Here is an 11,869-nt window from a genome sequence, read left to right on the forward strand (position 1 = left end):
TGACATCACCGCCGCCGCCGGTCCCGCCCCGGTCCCGGTGCCAGCCCCGGCCATGCCGTCCCGGCCCCGCCGTAGCCCCCGGTGAGTCCGCGGCGGTGGGACCGGGGAGGGGTCGGGGCGCTCCTCGGGGACACCGGAGGGCCGGGGTGGGGGGGCACCGGATGGTGCCGTGCCAGGGCGGGGGTTGAGCCCGGGGGAGCGACGGGGCTGGGCCGGTCCGTGATATTCCGCATGTCCCCGGTGCATCCCCGTTGTGTCTTCGGCTGTCCCCGCTGTCCCCGGTGCATCCTGGGGTGTCCCCGCTGTCCCCAGAGCATCCCGGCTGTCTCTGAGGTGGTCCCACTGCATCCTGGCTGTCCCTGGGGTGTCCCCAGAGCGTTCCGGCTGTCCCTGGGGTGTCCCCAGTGCACCCCGGCTGTCCCTGAGATGTCCCCACTACATTCCGGCTGTCCTCAGTGTCCCCAGAGCGTTCCGGCTGTCCCTGAGGTGTCCCCATTGCACCCCGGCTGTCCCTGAGATGTCCCCAGTGTCCCCACTGCATCCTGGTTGTCCCTGGGGTGTCCCCAGTGCGCCCCGGTTGTCCCTGCTTTGTCCCCGGTGTCCCCAGTGCACCCTGGCTGTCCCCAGTGCATCCTGACTCTCCCTGCGGTGTCCCCGGTGTCCCCACCACATCCCGGGTGTCCCTGCGGTGTCCCCGGTGTCCCCAGTGCACCCCGGCTGTCCCTGAGCTGTCCCCGGTGTCCCCATTGCATCCCGGCTGTCTCTGAGCTGTCCCCACTGCATCTTGGCTGTCCCTGGGGTGTCCCCAGTGCCTCCTGGCTGTCCCCAGTGTCCCCAGTGCACCCGGGCTGTCCCCAGTGTCCCCAGTGCACCCCGGCTGTCCCCTGAGCATGTCTCTGCTGTCCCCATCACCTCCTGAGTGTCCCCAGTGTCCCCACGGCATCCCTGGCTGTCCCTGCGTGTCCCTGTGCGTCCCAGCTGTCCTCGATGTGTCCCTGCACCCCGAGGCTGTTTCTCTAGCACATCCCACTTGTCCCCGGTGGATCCCGGCTGTCCCCAGGGTGTCCTCGCTGTCCCTGGTGCATCCTGGCTGTCCCTGCGCCGTCCCCAGCGTGTCCTGGCTGTCCCCAGAACAGCTCAGCAGGGTTGGGGACACTGGGGGTCATCATCCCGCGTCCCTGGGCAGGGCACGGGGACCCCGGTGTGGGGCAGGCCGGGGCCAGCCCGTCACAGCCACGCTGGCACGTCCCGGGCTGCGGTTTGGGCACGTGTCATGTCCCCACGCCGTGTCCCCACGCCGTGTCCCCAAATCGCCCGGGACAGCGGGGACAGAGTGACCGGGGGTTCATTGGGGAGGGGACACGGGCTCTGGGTGGCCCTGGCCGTGTCGGAGCCGTGTCCCCCTCCCCACAGCGACCCCGGCGCGGGGCCCCACGCTGGGGGAGGGGATGGCCGCGCTGTCCATCTGTCGGGGCCCCCCCGGCTGTCCCCGCCGGGGGCTTTTGGGGGGGCCGCGGGCTGCTCTTCCCCTCCAGACAGAGCCTCACTTCCCCCCGTGACGCAGCCGGAGCCGCCGGCCCCGGGGCCGCTTCCTGCGCGGGGGGCAGGCGAGGGGCCCACGGGCACCTCGGGGACAATGGGGACCGCGGGGACCCGCGTGGGATCGCCCCACGGGCCGCAGGGGACGGGGGCAGCACGTGCGAGGTCCTCCGGTGCACCCCAGACCTTTCTCTTGTCCCTCCATCATCCCCAGACCCTCTTCTTGCCCCCCCCGCATCACCCTCACACCCTCCTCTTGTCCCCTCCGGTGTCCCTCGTCCTGCCGAGCCCCCCGCTCCCCGCCGCCGGCTCCGGGTGAAGCGGGGACGCGTGGCCGCGTGTGAACCCCGAAACCCCAAACCTCACCCTGGAGGGGCGGGGTGGGGGCTGAAGGTCACGGCCGGGGGTCGCGGCTGGACTCCGGCTCTGCCGCCCTCGGGGGGCTCCGGGCAGCGCCTCCGGAGGGTGCGGGATGCCCTGTGGGGATCCCTCCGTGCCCTGCCCCGTCCCTCCGGCCGTGCCCGGTGCTTCCTCTCCCCGGGATGATTCCCGGTGCCGCCTCTCCCGGGGGCCCCAGCGCCGGTTCCCCGGGGCTGGCGCTGGCGGAGCCGCGCACCGGGGGAGGCGGCGGCTCCGTCCCGGCTCCTCCCCGGCCGCGGAGGGAAGGCGGAGCCGCCGCCGCCGCCTCCCAACAATAGCGCGGCCGGGCCGGGCCGGGATGGAAACGCCGCCGCCGCCGGGACCGGCCCCAGGGCCGCTCTGAGCCGAGACTGCCGGGCGTGAGTACGGGCCGGGACCGCGGCTCAGCGCAGGGACGCGGCGGCACCGGCTGCGGGGGGAGCCCGGGGTGGAGCGGGGGGTGCGCGGCACCGGGGGAGGGGGGGCCCCGTCTGAACGCCGGCGGTGCCGGGTACCGGGGCCGCGCATCCCGGTGCCCCGGGGCCGGGATCAGCCGCCAGGGTGCTGCGGATCCCGGTACCCCGGAGGTGCCGCGCGTCCCGGTGCCCCGGGGCTGGCTGGTGGCGATTCCGGTCCCAGCGGTCCTGCGCATCCTCGTGAGCCGGTGCCGGTGGCGGTCCCGCTCCTTGGGGCGCGCCGGTGTCCCGGTGGTGATGCCGGTCCCGGTCCCAGGGGTGCTGCGCATCCCGGTGCCCCCGGGGCTGGTCCCGGTGCCGGTGCCGGGCGTGCTGTGCATCCCGGGGCCGATCAGCTTCCCCTGCGCCACCGGGAGGGAGGTGGGCAGCAGGAGGGGTCAGGACTCGGCCCTCGGGGTCTTTCCAGGCTCCATCCCCCCCCCCCCCCCTCAGCCCGGTTCTCCCTGGCAGGTGACACCGCGCAGGGACGGGGCTGGGGACATCTGAAGCCAGGTAAGAGAGGGCCGGGCCGGGCCGTGCGGGGCCTGCGGTGCCTCAGGCCAGGTGCCACGGCCAGCAGGGACCCCGTGGTGATGGCGTGTCCCCCGCAGCAGTGATGTCAGAGAGCGTGGCCGAGGCGCCGGGAGCCGGGAGCCCAGCGGGGCTGGGAGAGACGGGCACCAGCCATGAGCTGCTGCAGCGCCTGCGGGAGCTGGAGGTACGATTGGGACCTCCAGGACTCAGGGCCACTTGGGCAGCTGCGGCTGTGCCACCGTGCCGGTGCCACAGTCTGGGCGCCGTGGTGATGGGTGGCGCTTCCCAGCTTCCCGTGGCTCTCGTGTGCTCCAGGAGGCAGAGGGATCTGCTTGGTGCCGCGGGGATGTGTCCCCTGAGCTGTCCCTGCTCTGTTCTAGGCAGAGAACTCAGCCCTGGCCCAGGCCAATGAGAACCAGCGGGAGACGTACGAACGCTGCCTGGACGAGGTACTGGAGAACACCCGGCCATGAAACACGCGTGAACACGCGTGTGCCCCGTGCCCTGCCCCACACCTCCCCTCTCCTCCCCAGGTTGCCAACCACGTGGTGCAGGCGCTGCTCAACCAGAAGGTGGGTGCCAGGAGGGCGTCGGGGGGGGGCTGGGAGGATGCTGAGGGGGCTCCAGGCGTCCCGGCTGACCCCCCACACCCCGGCCAGGACCTGCGTGAGGAGTGCATCAAGCTGAAGAAACGCGTCTTCGAGCTGGAGCGGCAGAACCAGGTGCTGAGCGACCTGTTCCAGCAGAAGCTGCAGCTCTCCACCGGCTCCCTCCCCCAGGTGTGTCTGGGGCCGCATCGGGGCTGGGGGGCGGCCGTGGGGCAGAGCCCCCTGCCCAAAGCTTAACCCAGCATCTCTCTCCTCTCCAGCTGCCGCTGCACCCGGTGCCAGTCCCCCCCGATGTCCCTGTCACCCCCCAGCCCGGCTCTGCTGAGCCCCCGCCGCTGCTCCCTGGCCTCTGTCTGTCCCTGCCCGAGGTGGGTACCGGTGTTCCCAACCCCTTCCTGTCCTGGTGTCCCCCTCTCTGCGTCACCCCCTTCCCCACGGTCTTTTCCCAGTGTGTGGTGTCGCCAGGCCCGCGGTGTCCTCTGCTGTCCCCCTCCCTGGATCTGTGGTGTCCCCATCATCCACGACGTGCCCGTGGCATCATACTTTCAGCAGGGTCCCTGCGGTGTCACCTCTCCGGGTCCATGGTGCCCACCTCCCCAAGCCCCTCCATTTGTGATGTCCCTGGCTCCAAAACCCATTGCCCCAGATGTCCCTGTCCCCGTTGTGTCCCCATCCCAAAGCTTCTTGTGTCCTTCTCTGTGTTTCCAGTGTCCCCCTCTGGCAGCAGAGGGGGCTCAGTGCCATCTGCTGCCAGGGTGACAGTGCCCGGTCCCCACAGGTGCTGCCACCAGTGCCATCGGGCAGCCCTGGGCTCAGCCCTGGCGCCCCACCCCTGGACGCCCTGTCCCCCTTCTTCAAAAAGAAAGCCCAAATCCTGGAGGTGCTGCGCAAGCTGGAGGAGACAGACCCGCTGCTGGGGCCCGCTCCGGCCTCCCCCGGCTCCCCCGAGCCCTGCGCCGCCTTGGGCTGGCCGCCGTGCCCGCTGCGGGGGCCGGGGGCTGCGGGGGGCTGGCGGGGCGCCGAGGGCAGCCCCTGCTCCTCCCCAGAGGAGGGGGGCCCGCCTCGGGGGGCTCTGCTCAGCGCCTTGGCTGAGCGGCTGCTGCGAGGTGAGGGCGGGGGCTGCTGCCGGCGCAACGGGGAAGCGCCGGGGGGACCCCCACGGCAGCGGCGCGGGGAGCACCCCGCTTTCCTGGGACTCTACACGCCGGGCGAGGAGAGCCCGGAGGGGGGCTTCGCCCCGCTCTCGCCTGGGGGGGGTCCCCAACCCCCTGCCCTCGCCCACCAAGGTGCTCAAACTGCCGCCCCCCGCCGCGGGGCTGCGCCTCAGCCCGCAGCTCGCCCACCCCTCCAAGATCCCCTGTCGCGGCGCCCACCCCGAGGCCTCGCCGGCGCTCAGCCGCCGCCCATCTCCCGATGCTCCCCCGGAGCCCGGCTCCGCCGAGCCCCCCTCCTTCCCCCAGCCCCGCACCTTCGAGGCGGTCGAGCAGCCCCCCGTGCCCCCCGCGCCCGTGGCCGGCGGGGAGCGAGCGGCCGCTTCCCCGCCCGCCTCTCGCCGTGGCGCGGGGGGCTCGGCCCCCTGCCGCCGCCCTGGCAAGAAGCCCCCCGAGCCGGGCTACCTGCCCTTCAAGGAGCGCTTGGCCGCCCTGGGCAAGCTGCGGGGGGCTGAGGGCCGCGAACCGCCCGGCCCGGGGCGGCCCGAACGGGGTCACGGCGCTGAGCTGCGCCCCCTGCCCCGGGGGGGTTTGGGGGGCAGCCTGAAGCACCCCGAGCCGGCGCACGGCGCGGAGCCCCTGGCCCGCTGCTACTCCTCGGGCTCCATGGGCGACCCCGGCAAAGCGGGGGGAGCCAAGGGGCGCCCCGGCTCCGGCCGGACCCCATCGCGGACCCCCCCCGCGCCCCCTGCCAAGGCTTCCCGCAGCCCTCACGGCAGCCCCACCAAGCTGCCCACCAAAGCGGGCAAAGCCGGGGCAGCGCGGGGCGAGGAGGCGGCGGGAGCCAAGGCCGGCGGGGGTCCCCACAAAACCCCCGCGGAGCCCGAGCCCGTGGGGCCGGCGCCGAGCGCCGCGGGGCACTCGGCCATCGAGGAGAAGGTGATGAAGGGCATCGAGGAGAACGTGCTGCGGCTGCAGGGGCAGGAGCGGGCGCCGGGCGCCGAGGCCAAGGGCAAAGCGGCCGGGCTGGCGAGTTGGTTCGGGCTGCGGCGCAGCAAACTGCCGGCGCTGAGCCGGCGTGGGGACGGAGGGCGAGGGCGAGAGTGGGCCGGGACCCCCGCGCCCCTTCGCCGAGAGGTCAAGTTGGCCGCCCGCAAGCTGGAAGCCGAGAGTCTCAACATCTCCAAGCTGATGGAGAAGGCGGAGGATCTGCGGAAGGCGCTGCGGGAGGAGCACGCGTTCCTGCAGGGCCTGGCGCTGGAGAAGGGGCGTCCCCGCGGACCCCCGCGAGGTCCCGGCCCTCTCCCCGTCATGTACCAGGAGGTGACGGCGGAGACCTTCATGCAGCAGCTGTTGGACAGGTCAGCTCCCACCTGGGTTCCCCTCGGGGTAGCGGTGAGGGTGGGCAGTGCCCCTGATCGTCGTCTCCCCTCAGGGTGGACGGGAAGGACGCGCCCTACGAGACCTGGCTGGAGCACAAGCGGGAGCTTTGTGACCTCCGGAGGGTCCCCCCCCGACGCCAAAGAACCGCGGCTCTGCCGCCCGCCCCGCAACGGCATCGTGGGACACCTGCGGGAGCCCTCGGACAAGGTGGGGAACCCCCCTGCAACCTCCCCAAACCTCCTCTGCGGGGGGACCCCGCAGCCTTTTCAGCCTCTGCACCCCCGCAGGTGCCTGACGTGGGGCTCCGGGATGAGCTGCCGTCCGACGAGAGCTTGTCCGAGTCGCAGCATTTCGCCGGTGAGGGGGCGATGGGGAGGTTTGGGCGCGGGGGGGACCCCGCAGTGACCCCCCCCACCCCCCGGCGCTGACCCCTCCCTTTGTGCCGCAGCCTGCGGGTCTCTGACGCGGACCCTGGACAGCGGGATCGGCACTTTCCCACCCCCCGACTATGGGGGGGTCCCCGCCAAGAGCACCCCCAAACCGCGGGGCCGCCCCGAGCCTCTTCCCGGGGCCGTGCCGGCCGCGGTCACCAAAGTGCCGCGCAAGGCCCGCACGCTGGAGCGGGAGGTGCCCAGCGCCGAGGAGCTGCCGCCGCCTGGGAAACACCGGAGCGCCCCGAGCTGCCGCCTCCCGGCGCCCCCCGGCTCGCACGGACACCGCGCTGCACCCCAAGGTGGGTGTCCCCCCGCTTCCCCGTGCAGGGTGTGCGCCTGCCCTCGTTAAGGTGGGCGGTGGTGGGGGGGGTCTGGGGGTCCTGCGGGTCAGCGCTGCCCCCTCGTTGTTCCCCCGCAGACACCGGGGATGAGGCCAGGAAGGCGCGGCGCGTCCAGCAGAGCAAGAACTGGACGTTCCCCAATGCCAAAGCCTGCGGTGCTGCTGACCCCTTCGTGTGCCCCCCCGGGGGGCTGGAGGGGCTGCATCGGCCTGTGCAGGTAAGGATGGGGACCCCCCAAGATCCGGGAGTACCCCAAAAACTCCAGAGTAAGGACAACTGAAACTCTGGAGCTTGGCCCCAAAACCCCGGCAGAGAGCCCCCAGACCCTCCTGCCCGTGCTGTGGGGACGCAGAAGCCACGGGGAGAGGATGTGGGGGGAGTTCTGTGATCATTTCCCACGCGTGCCCCGCGTTGAGGGGGAGGATTTACAGCGACCCTCTAATGTTTTACTGGGGGGGATTCCCCACCACGGGAGAGCGATGGGTGGGTGCCATTAGCACAGGGAAACCCCCCCTTACCCACTCTGTCCCACCCCAGGCCCCCGTGTGCAGCCCGGCGGGGCATCGGGGGGCATCCCCGGAGGCCCCCCCACCTCTGCCGCCCGCCTTGAGCGCGAGCAGCAGCCGGACCCCCAGCGCCTCGGACGTGGGGGACGAGGGCAGCACGGAGGCGCGCTCCCGGGACGGGGGGCACGGCCCCGCCGGGCTGGAACACTCCGAGTCCCTCAGCGATTCGCTCTACGACAGCCTCTCCTCCTGCGGCAGCCAGGGCTGAGCCGCCCCGGCTCTGCTCCCACGTCTTCCACTCCCTCCCCGCTCCTCCCCGCTCCTCCCCTGAGGGTGCTGCCCGGACTGGGAGCGTCCCGTCGCTCCCTCTCCCGGCTCTCTCCGATGGTGCTATGGCCCTGTACAGCCCCCGCCGACGGGTTTTTAACTCAATAAAGCCGCCCCCCGAGCCTGGGTTATTTATAGACGTGATGGTGCAGCCGCTGTTGTCCCCCCCCTCGCCTCCCCCCAGGGACGGACGGACACACGCGGGGGATGGAAAGAGCAGGGACGAGAGTTCGGAGTCTGAGCGATTTATTGAATTCATCCCGGTGTAGAAAGAGCGGAGATGGCGGGGTGGGAGCGCTGGGAATGCCATGTCCCCACGGCCCCCTCCCAGCACACGTTCATTTCTTGGCACTGGTGCTCAAGGGGAGGCTCCACCAATGAGTTTGGCTGAGGAGGGGTCCCACTAATAAACCCCCGCCTCTGGGAGTTGATTTTGGGGCCTCAAAGCCTCCCGGGGAAGGGTAACACCCCGGGTGGGGCTGGGGACAAACCTCCCAGGAAAGAGGACACGTGGGTGACCGCTCCAAGGGCCACAGGCCGGGGAAAACCAAGGGGAGCCAAACTCCAGCAAGGATCCACGAATTGGCTGGTTTTTAATCAAAAAAAAAACCAAACAAACAAACCCCCCAAAAAACCAACCAACCAAACAAAAAAAAAAGCTGAACGAGAGAAAAACCCACGAGGTGCGAAAGCTTCTGGCTGCTTCCTCGGCAGCAAAGCGCAGCCCCTTGGATGACAGAGAGGGACAGGAGGGGACATGGGGACACAGGGGTGGCTCCGCCTCGGCCCAGAGCCGCTTCACTTCTTCTCCTTCTTCTTGTTCTGCAAGAGGAAAGCGGCCACGGTCAGCGTGGGCTCTGTCCTTCCGTGCCCCGCACCACGGGGGCAGCTCTGCCCCCCAGGCCCCCTCACCCACCTCGGACATGCCCAGGATCATCAGGAGCTCCCGGAAGATGTTGACGAAGTCGAGGAAGAGATCGACGCAGTGCCTGGGGGAGAGATGGATGGAGGGATGGATGGATGGAGGGACGGATGGATGGATGGATGGATGGAGGGATGGATGGATGGATGGAGGGATGATGGATGGATGATGGATGGATGGATGGATGGATGGATGGATGGATGGGTGGATGATGGATGGATGGATGGATGCTCAGGGGGCGCCGCCCTGTCCCCTGTGTCACCCCTCCCCGCCGTGTCCCCAGCACCCACCAGATGTAATCCTTGTCCCCGCTCTCGGCCTTCTCGATGATGAGCTGCGTGTCGAAGAGCACGAAGCCGCACATGATCATCAGCGCCACGTACAGGTTGGCCTGCAGGGGAAAAGAGAGGGGCCATGAGCAGGGGACAGTCCCCTGCTGGTGTCCGTCTGTCTGTCCGTCCTCGGCAGCGCGCTCACCGTGAAGAGCCAGGTGGATCTCACCAAGGCGTTAATCAGCGAGGAGAGAAGCATCAGGGTGAGGCCAGAGAGCAGGAAACCTGCGGGGAAGAGGGTAGGGGGTCAGGGCCAGGCGTGGGGAGCCCCCCAGCACCCCACAGGGAGTCCCCAGCCCCCCGAGAGTCCTCCCCAGAGCCCCTCTCACCTCCCAGGTAGAGGTAGCTGCGGCGCCGGGCGTACAGGGCGCTCAGCGAGAAGCAGGCGAAGATGGTGGCAGTGCCCAGGAAGGCGGTGGGGATGATGCTGGGGGGCGAAGAGAACGGGGTCAGGGGGTTTTGGGGCCGGCTGAGGGGCGTCAGTGGAGAGGGAATGGGCTCTGTGCGGCAGCTGGAAGTGGGGGACGGGGTGTGTGGGGGAGTTTCCTACCTGGGGTTGACCGAGATGCACATTTGCAGGAGAGGTCCCAGATTGATGCCTGCAAGGACAGAACTGAGCGTCACCAGAGCCGTTCTGGGGGGGCTTCATCCGGCCCCTCCGCAGGATTTGGGGTCCCACGGGATGCGTGGGGGGCAGCCCCGGCGCCCACCTACCCGTGAGGAAGGCGAAGCCAACCAGCATCCCCAGCCTCTTCTGCTCGGTCTCACGGCTGTGTGGGGTGGCCGTGAGCCAAACCATCAGCCCCAGCGAGCCCAGGCCAGTCAGGAGCCCGAACTGGGAGAGGGAGAGACAGATGAGGGCCGGGCATCGCCTCACCTGGGCGCTCCAGGGCCGGGGGTGCCCCTCAGAGACCCCTCACCTGGAAAAGCTGGGTCATCACGTTGGCGTAGGCGCCCGCGGCCGCCACGAACATGCAGAGGGCGAAGCTGCCATAGACCCTCTTCAGGTGCTCCTGGGTGGAGGCCGAGCTGCGGGTGAGGAGGGGGCGGTGAGGGGGGGGGCAGGCAGGGCTGGCACAGCCCCCCGAGCCCCCCTGGCCCGCCTCTGCGCCACTCACATGTGGGAGAACTTGAAGAGGGCATCGAAGTTGATGCTGCGGTCGAAGACGTTCATGGTGCCGGGCTGGGATGGGCCCGGGGCCGCTCCACAGGGCTGCAAGCTGCAGGGGGAAGAGGGCTCAGGGATCAAAGCTCCCAAACTTCCCCCAGGAGCCCAGTGGGAGCCCAGGAGCTGCGGAGCGAGCGGCAGGAACCGGGAGCCGTCGGGGTTCCGGAGCCTTCCCTGTCCAGCTGGTGCAAGCGCAGCCGGCTGTTGCGAGGCCGGGGGGGCCCCTGGGGTGTTGCAGGGCTGTTGCAAGGCCAGGGCGGCGCTCAGGGATGCCGCAGCGGGGCCGGGGGAGCCCCTGAAGAGAGCTGCTGGCAGCTGGAAACGCCTTTGTGCCAGGTGACTATTAGCGCCCGTAATGACGTCCCCAGAGGTGGCTCTGGCAGCGGGAGGCTCCCGGCTGGGCCTCCTCCTCCTTCTCCTCCTCTTCCTCGCCCTCCTCCTCCTCGTCCAGCCGGCTCGGCCGGCTCTGTCCCCTCTGGCACCTGGCAGAGCCCGACCTGCCCAGCCAGTGGCAGGAGCCAGCTGTCCCCAAGGGATGGAGGGGACCGAGCAGGGCACGGCGGGGCGCAGCGCGGGGGCCTCAAGCGGCCGGCCCGGCGGAGGGGAGGCTCCGGGAGAGGGGCCCCATCCCCCCACAGCAGCACGGCTCAGTGGGACACAGGTTACAGCACGGGGACAGTGACACGGGGTGGCACTGGAGCGCTGCCACCCCTGGGCGGGTGCCACGAGGCCCCGGGGAAGCTGCAGGTCAGAGGGCAGAGCAAAGGAGGAGGTGCGGCCACGGGGACAGGCCCCGCCGGGGTGTGGCGGCGGCGGTGCGTGTGACAGGGGTGCGACAGCCCCCCCGGGGGTGACACCGCTCCGGCCCTAGTGACAGCCGGTTTCATCAGGCCAGGGTCGGGGCAGCGCCGCTCCCGGGCCGGTGACCGGAGCCGGGGCCGGACCCCGAGCCGCCCTCCCCGCCCCCAGCGCCGCTTTCGCTTTCGCCGCTGCCGCCCCTGGTCAGCTCCAAGCGACCTTTACCCGCTGCTCGCTGCACCCCCCACGGCGCTGCCCCGGTGCTCTCCCCCCGGCTCCGCCGCCCCCCGATCCCCCCCCCGATCCTCCCGTTAGAGCCGGGCGGAGACCCCGGGGCCGAACCCGTGCGCGCCCCCCCCACCCCCGCTTCGGCACGGGGCCTGGTGGGGGCGGGACCCCCCCCGGGCCGCTCGGGGTGAGCTCCGGGCGGCGCTGCGGGAACTGCCCGGGGTTCGCGGCCTCGCCGGGACCCCCGGGGCCGCCCCGGGCCCGCCCCGCCCGCGCCCCCCGCGCGCACCTGCGCCGCGTCCGCCGTCCGTGCCAGGCCGCGAGCTCTGCGCCACGCCCCGGCCGCTGATTGGCTGAAACCCCTGGCGATCCCGCCTCCCTCCTCATTCCATTGGCTATCGTCACCTCCCGTGGGCGGGGCTCGCCTCCGGCTGCCGTCACGGCCCGGGCCTCGCCCGAGAGCCGCCGTTGGGCGAACGCCGCCCGCCCCCGCGGGCGAGCGCGCCGCTGATTGGTTGGCGTGAGCTCGGCTCGACCAATGGGAGCGTCCCGCTCGCCGCCGGCCTTTGGGCGCCCCCCGGTGGCGCCGAGGACCCGAAGGACGCCCCCTGGCGGCGCCGCCGCGGCCCTGCTGCTCCGGGGCGGGACCGGGCGGGACCGGGCGGGACCGGGCTGGGCGGGACCGGGAGGCGGCGGCAGCGCCGGACACGACGGGCTGAACCTCCCCCACCGCCCCCCCCCCCG

The 11,869-nt window shown here is 71.4% G+C and overlaps 2 protein-coding genes across 2 annotated transcripts; one reads left to right on the forward strand and one right to left on the reverse strand.

The window, feature by feature from the left end:
- The first annotated feature begins 42 nt into the window (after window positions 1–42).
- On the forward strand, window positions 43–7,914 carry NCKAP5L (NCK associated protein 5 like). The gene is given in 16 exon segments (XM_040088350.1): window positions 43–81; window positions 2,865–2,906; window positions 3,005–3,111; window positions 3,308–3,376; window positions 3,461–3,499; window positions 3,587–3,706; window positions 3,796–3,903; window positions 3,985–4,119; window positions 4,314–4,769; window positions 4,822–6,047; window positions 6,122–6,194; window positions 6,196–6,276; window positions 6,357–6,426; window positions 6,518–6,802; window positions 6,922–7,061; window positions 7,382–7,914. Coding segments are annotated over 14 exon segments (3,141 nt in total). The 5' UTR covers window positions 43–81; window positions 2,865–2,906; window positions 3,005–3,009; the 3' UTR covers window positions 7,619–7,914.
- TMBIM6 (transmembrane BAX inhibitor motif containing 6) lies at window positions 7,907–11,462 on the reverse strand. The gene is made up of 10 exons (XM_040088511.1): window positions 11,415–11,462; window positions 10,050–10,151; window positions 9,852–9,960; window positions 9,646–9,766; window positions 9,482–9,530; window positions 9,261–9,358; window positions 9,077–9,156; window positions 8,890–8,990; window positions 8,594–8,666; window positions 7,907–8,499 (listed from the first exon to the last, which is right to left on the reverse strand). Exons 2-10 carry the CDS (start codon window positions 10,103–10,105, stop codon window positions 8,476–8,478), a joined length of 711 nt encoding a protein of 236 aa, XP_039944445.1. The 5' UTR covers window positions 10,106–10,151; window positions 11,415–11,462; the 3' UTR covers window positions 7,907–8,475.
- Window positions 11,463–11,869: the final 407 nt, after the last annotated feature.

This window comes from Hirundo rustica, chromosome 30 (assembly GCF_015227805.2).
Source record: "Hirundo rustica isolate bHirRus1 chromosome 30, bHirRus1.pri.v3, whole genome shotgun sequence".
NCBI classification, from domain to species: Eukaryota; Metazoa; Chordata; class Aves; order Passeriformes; family Hirundinidae; genus Hirundo; species Hirundo rustica.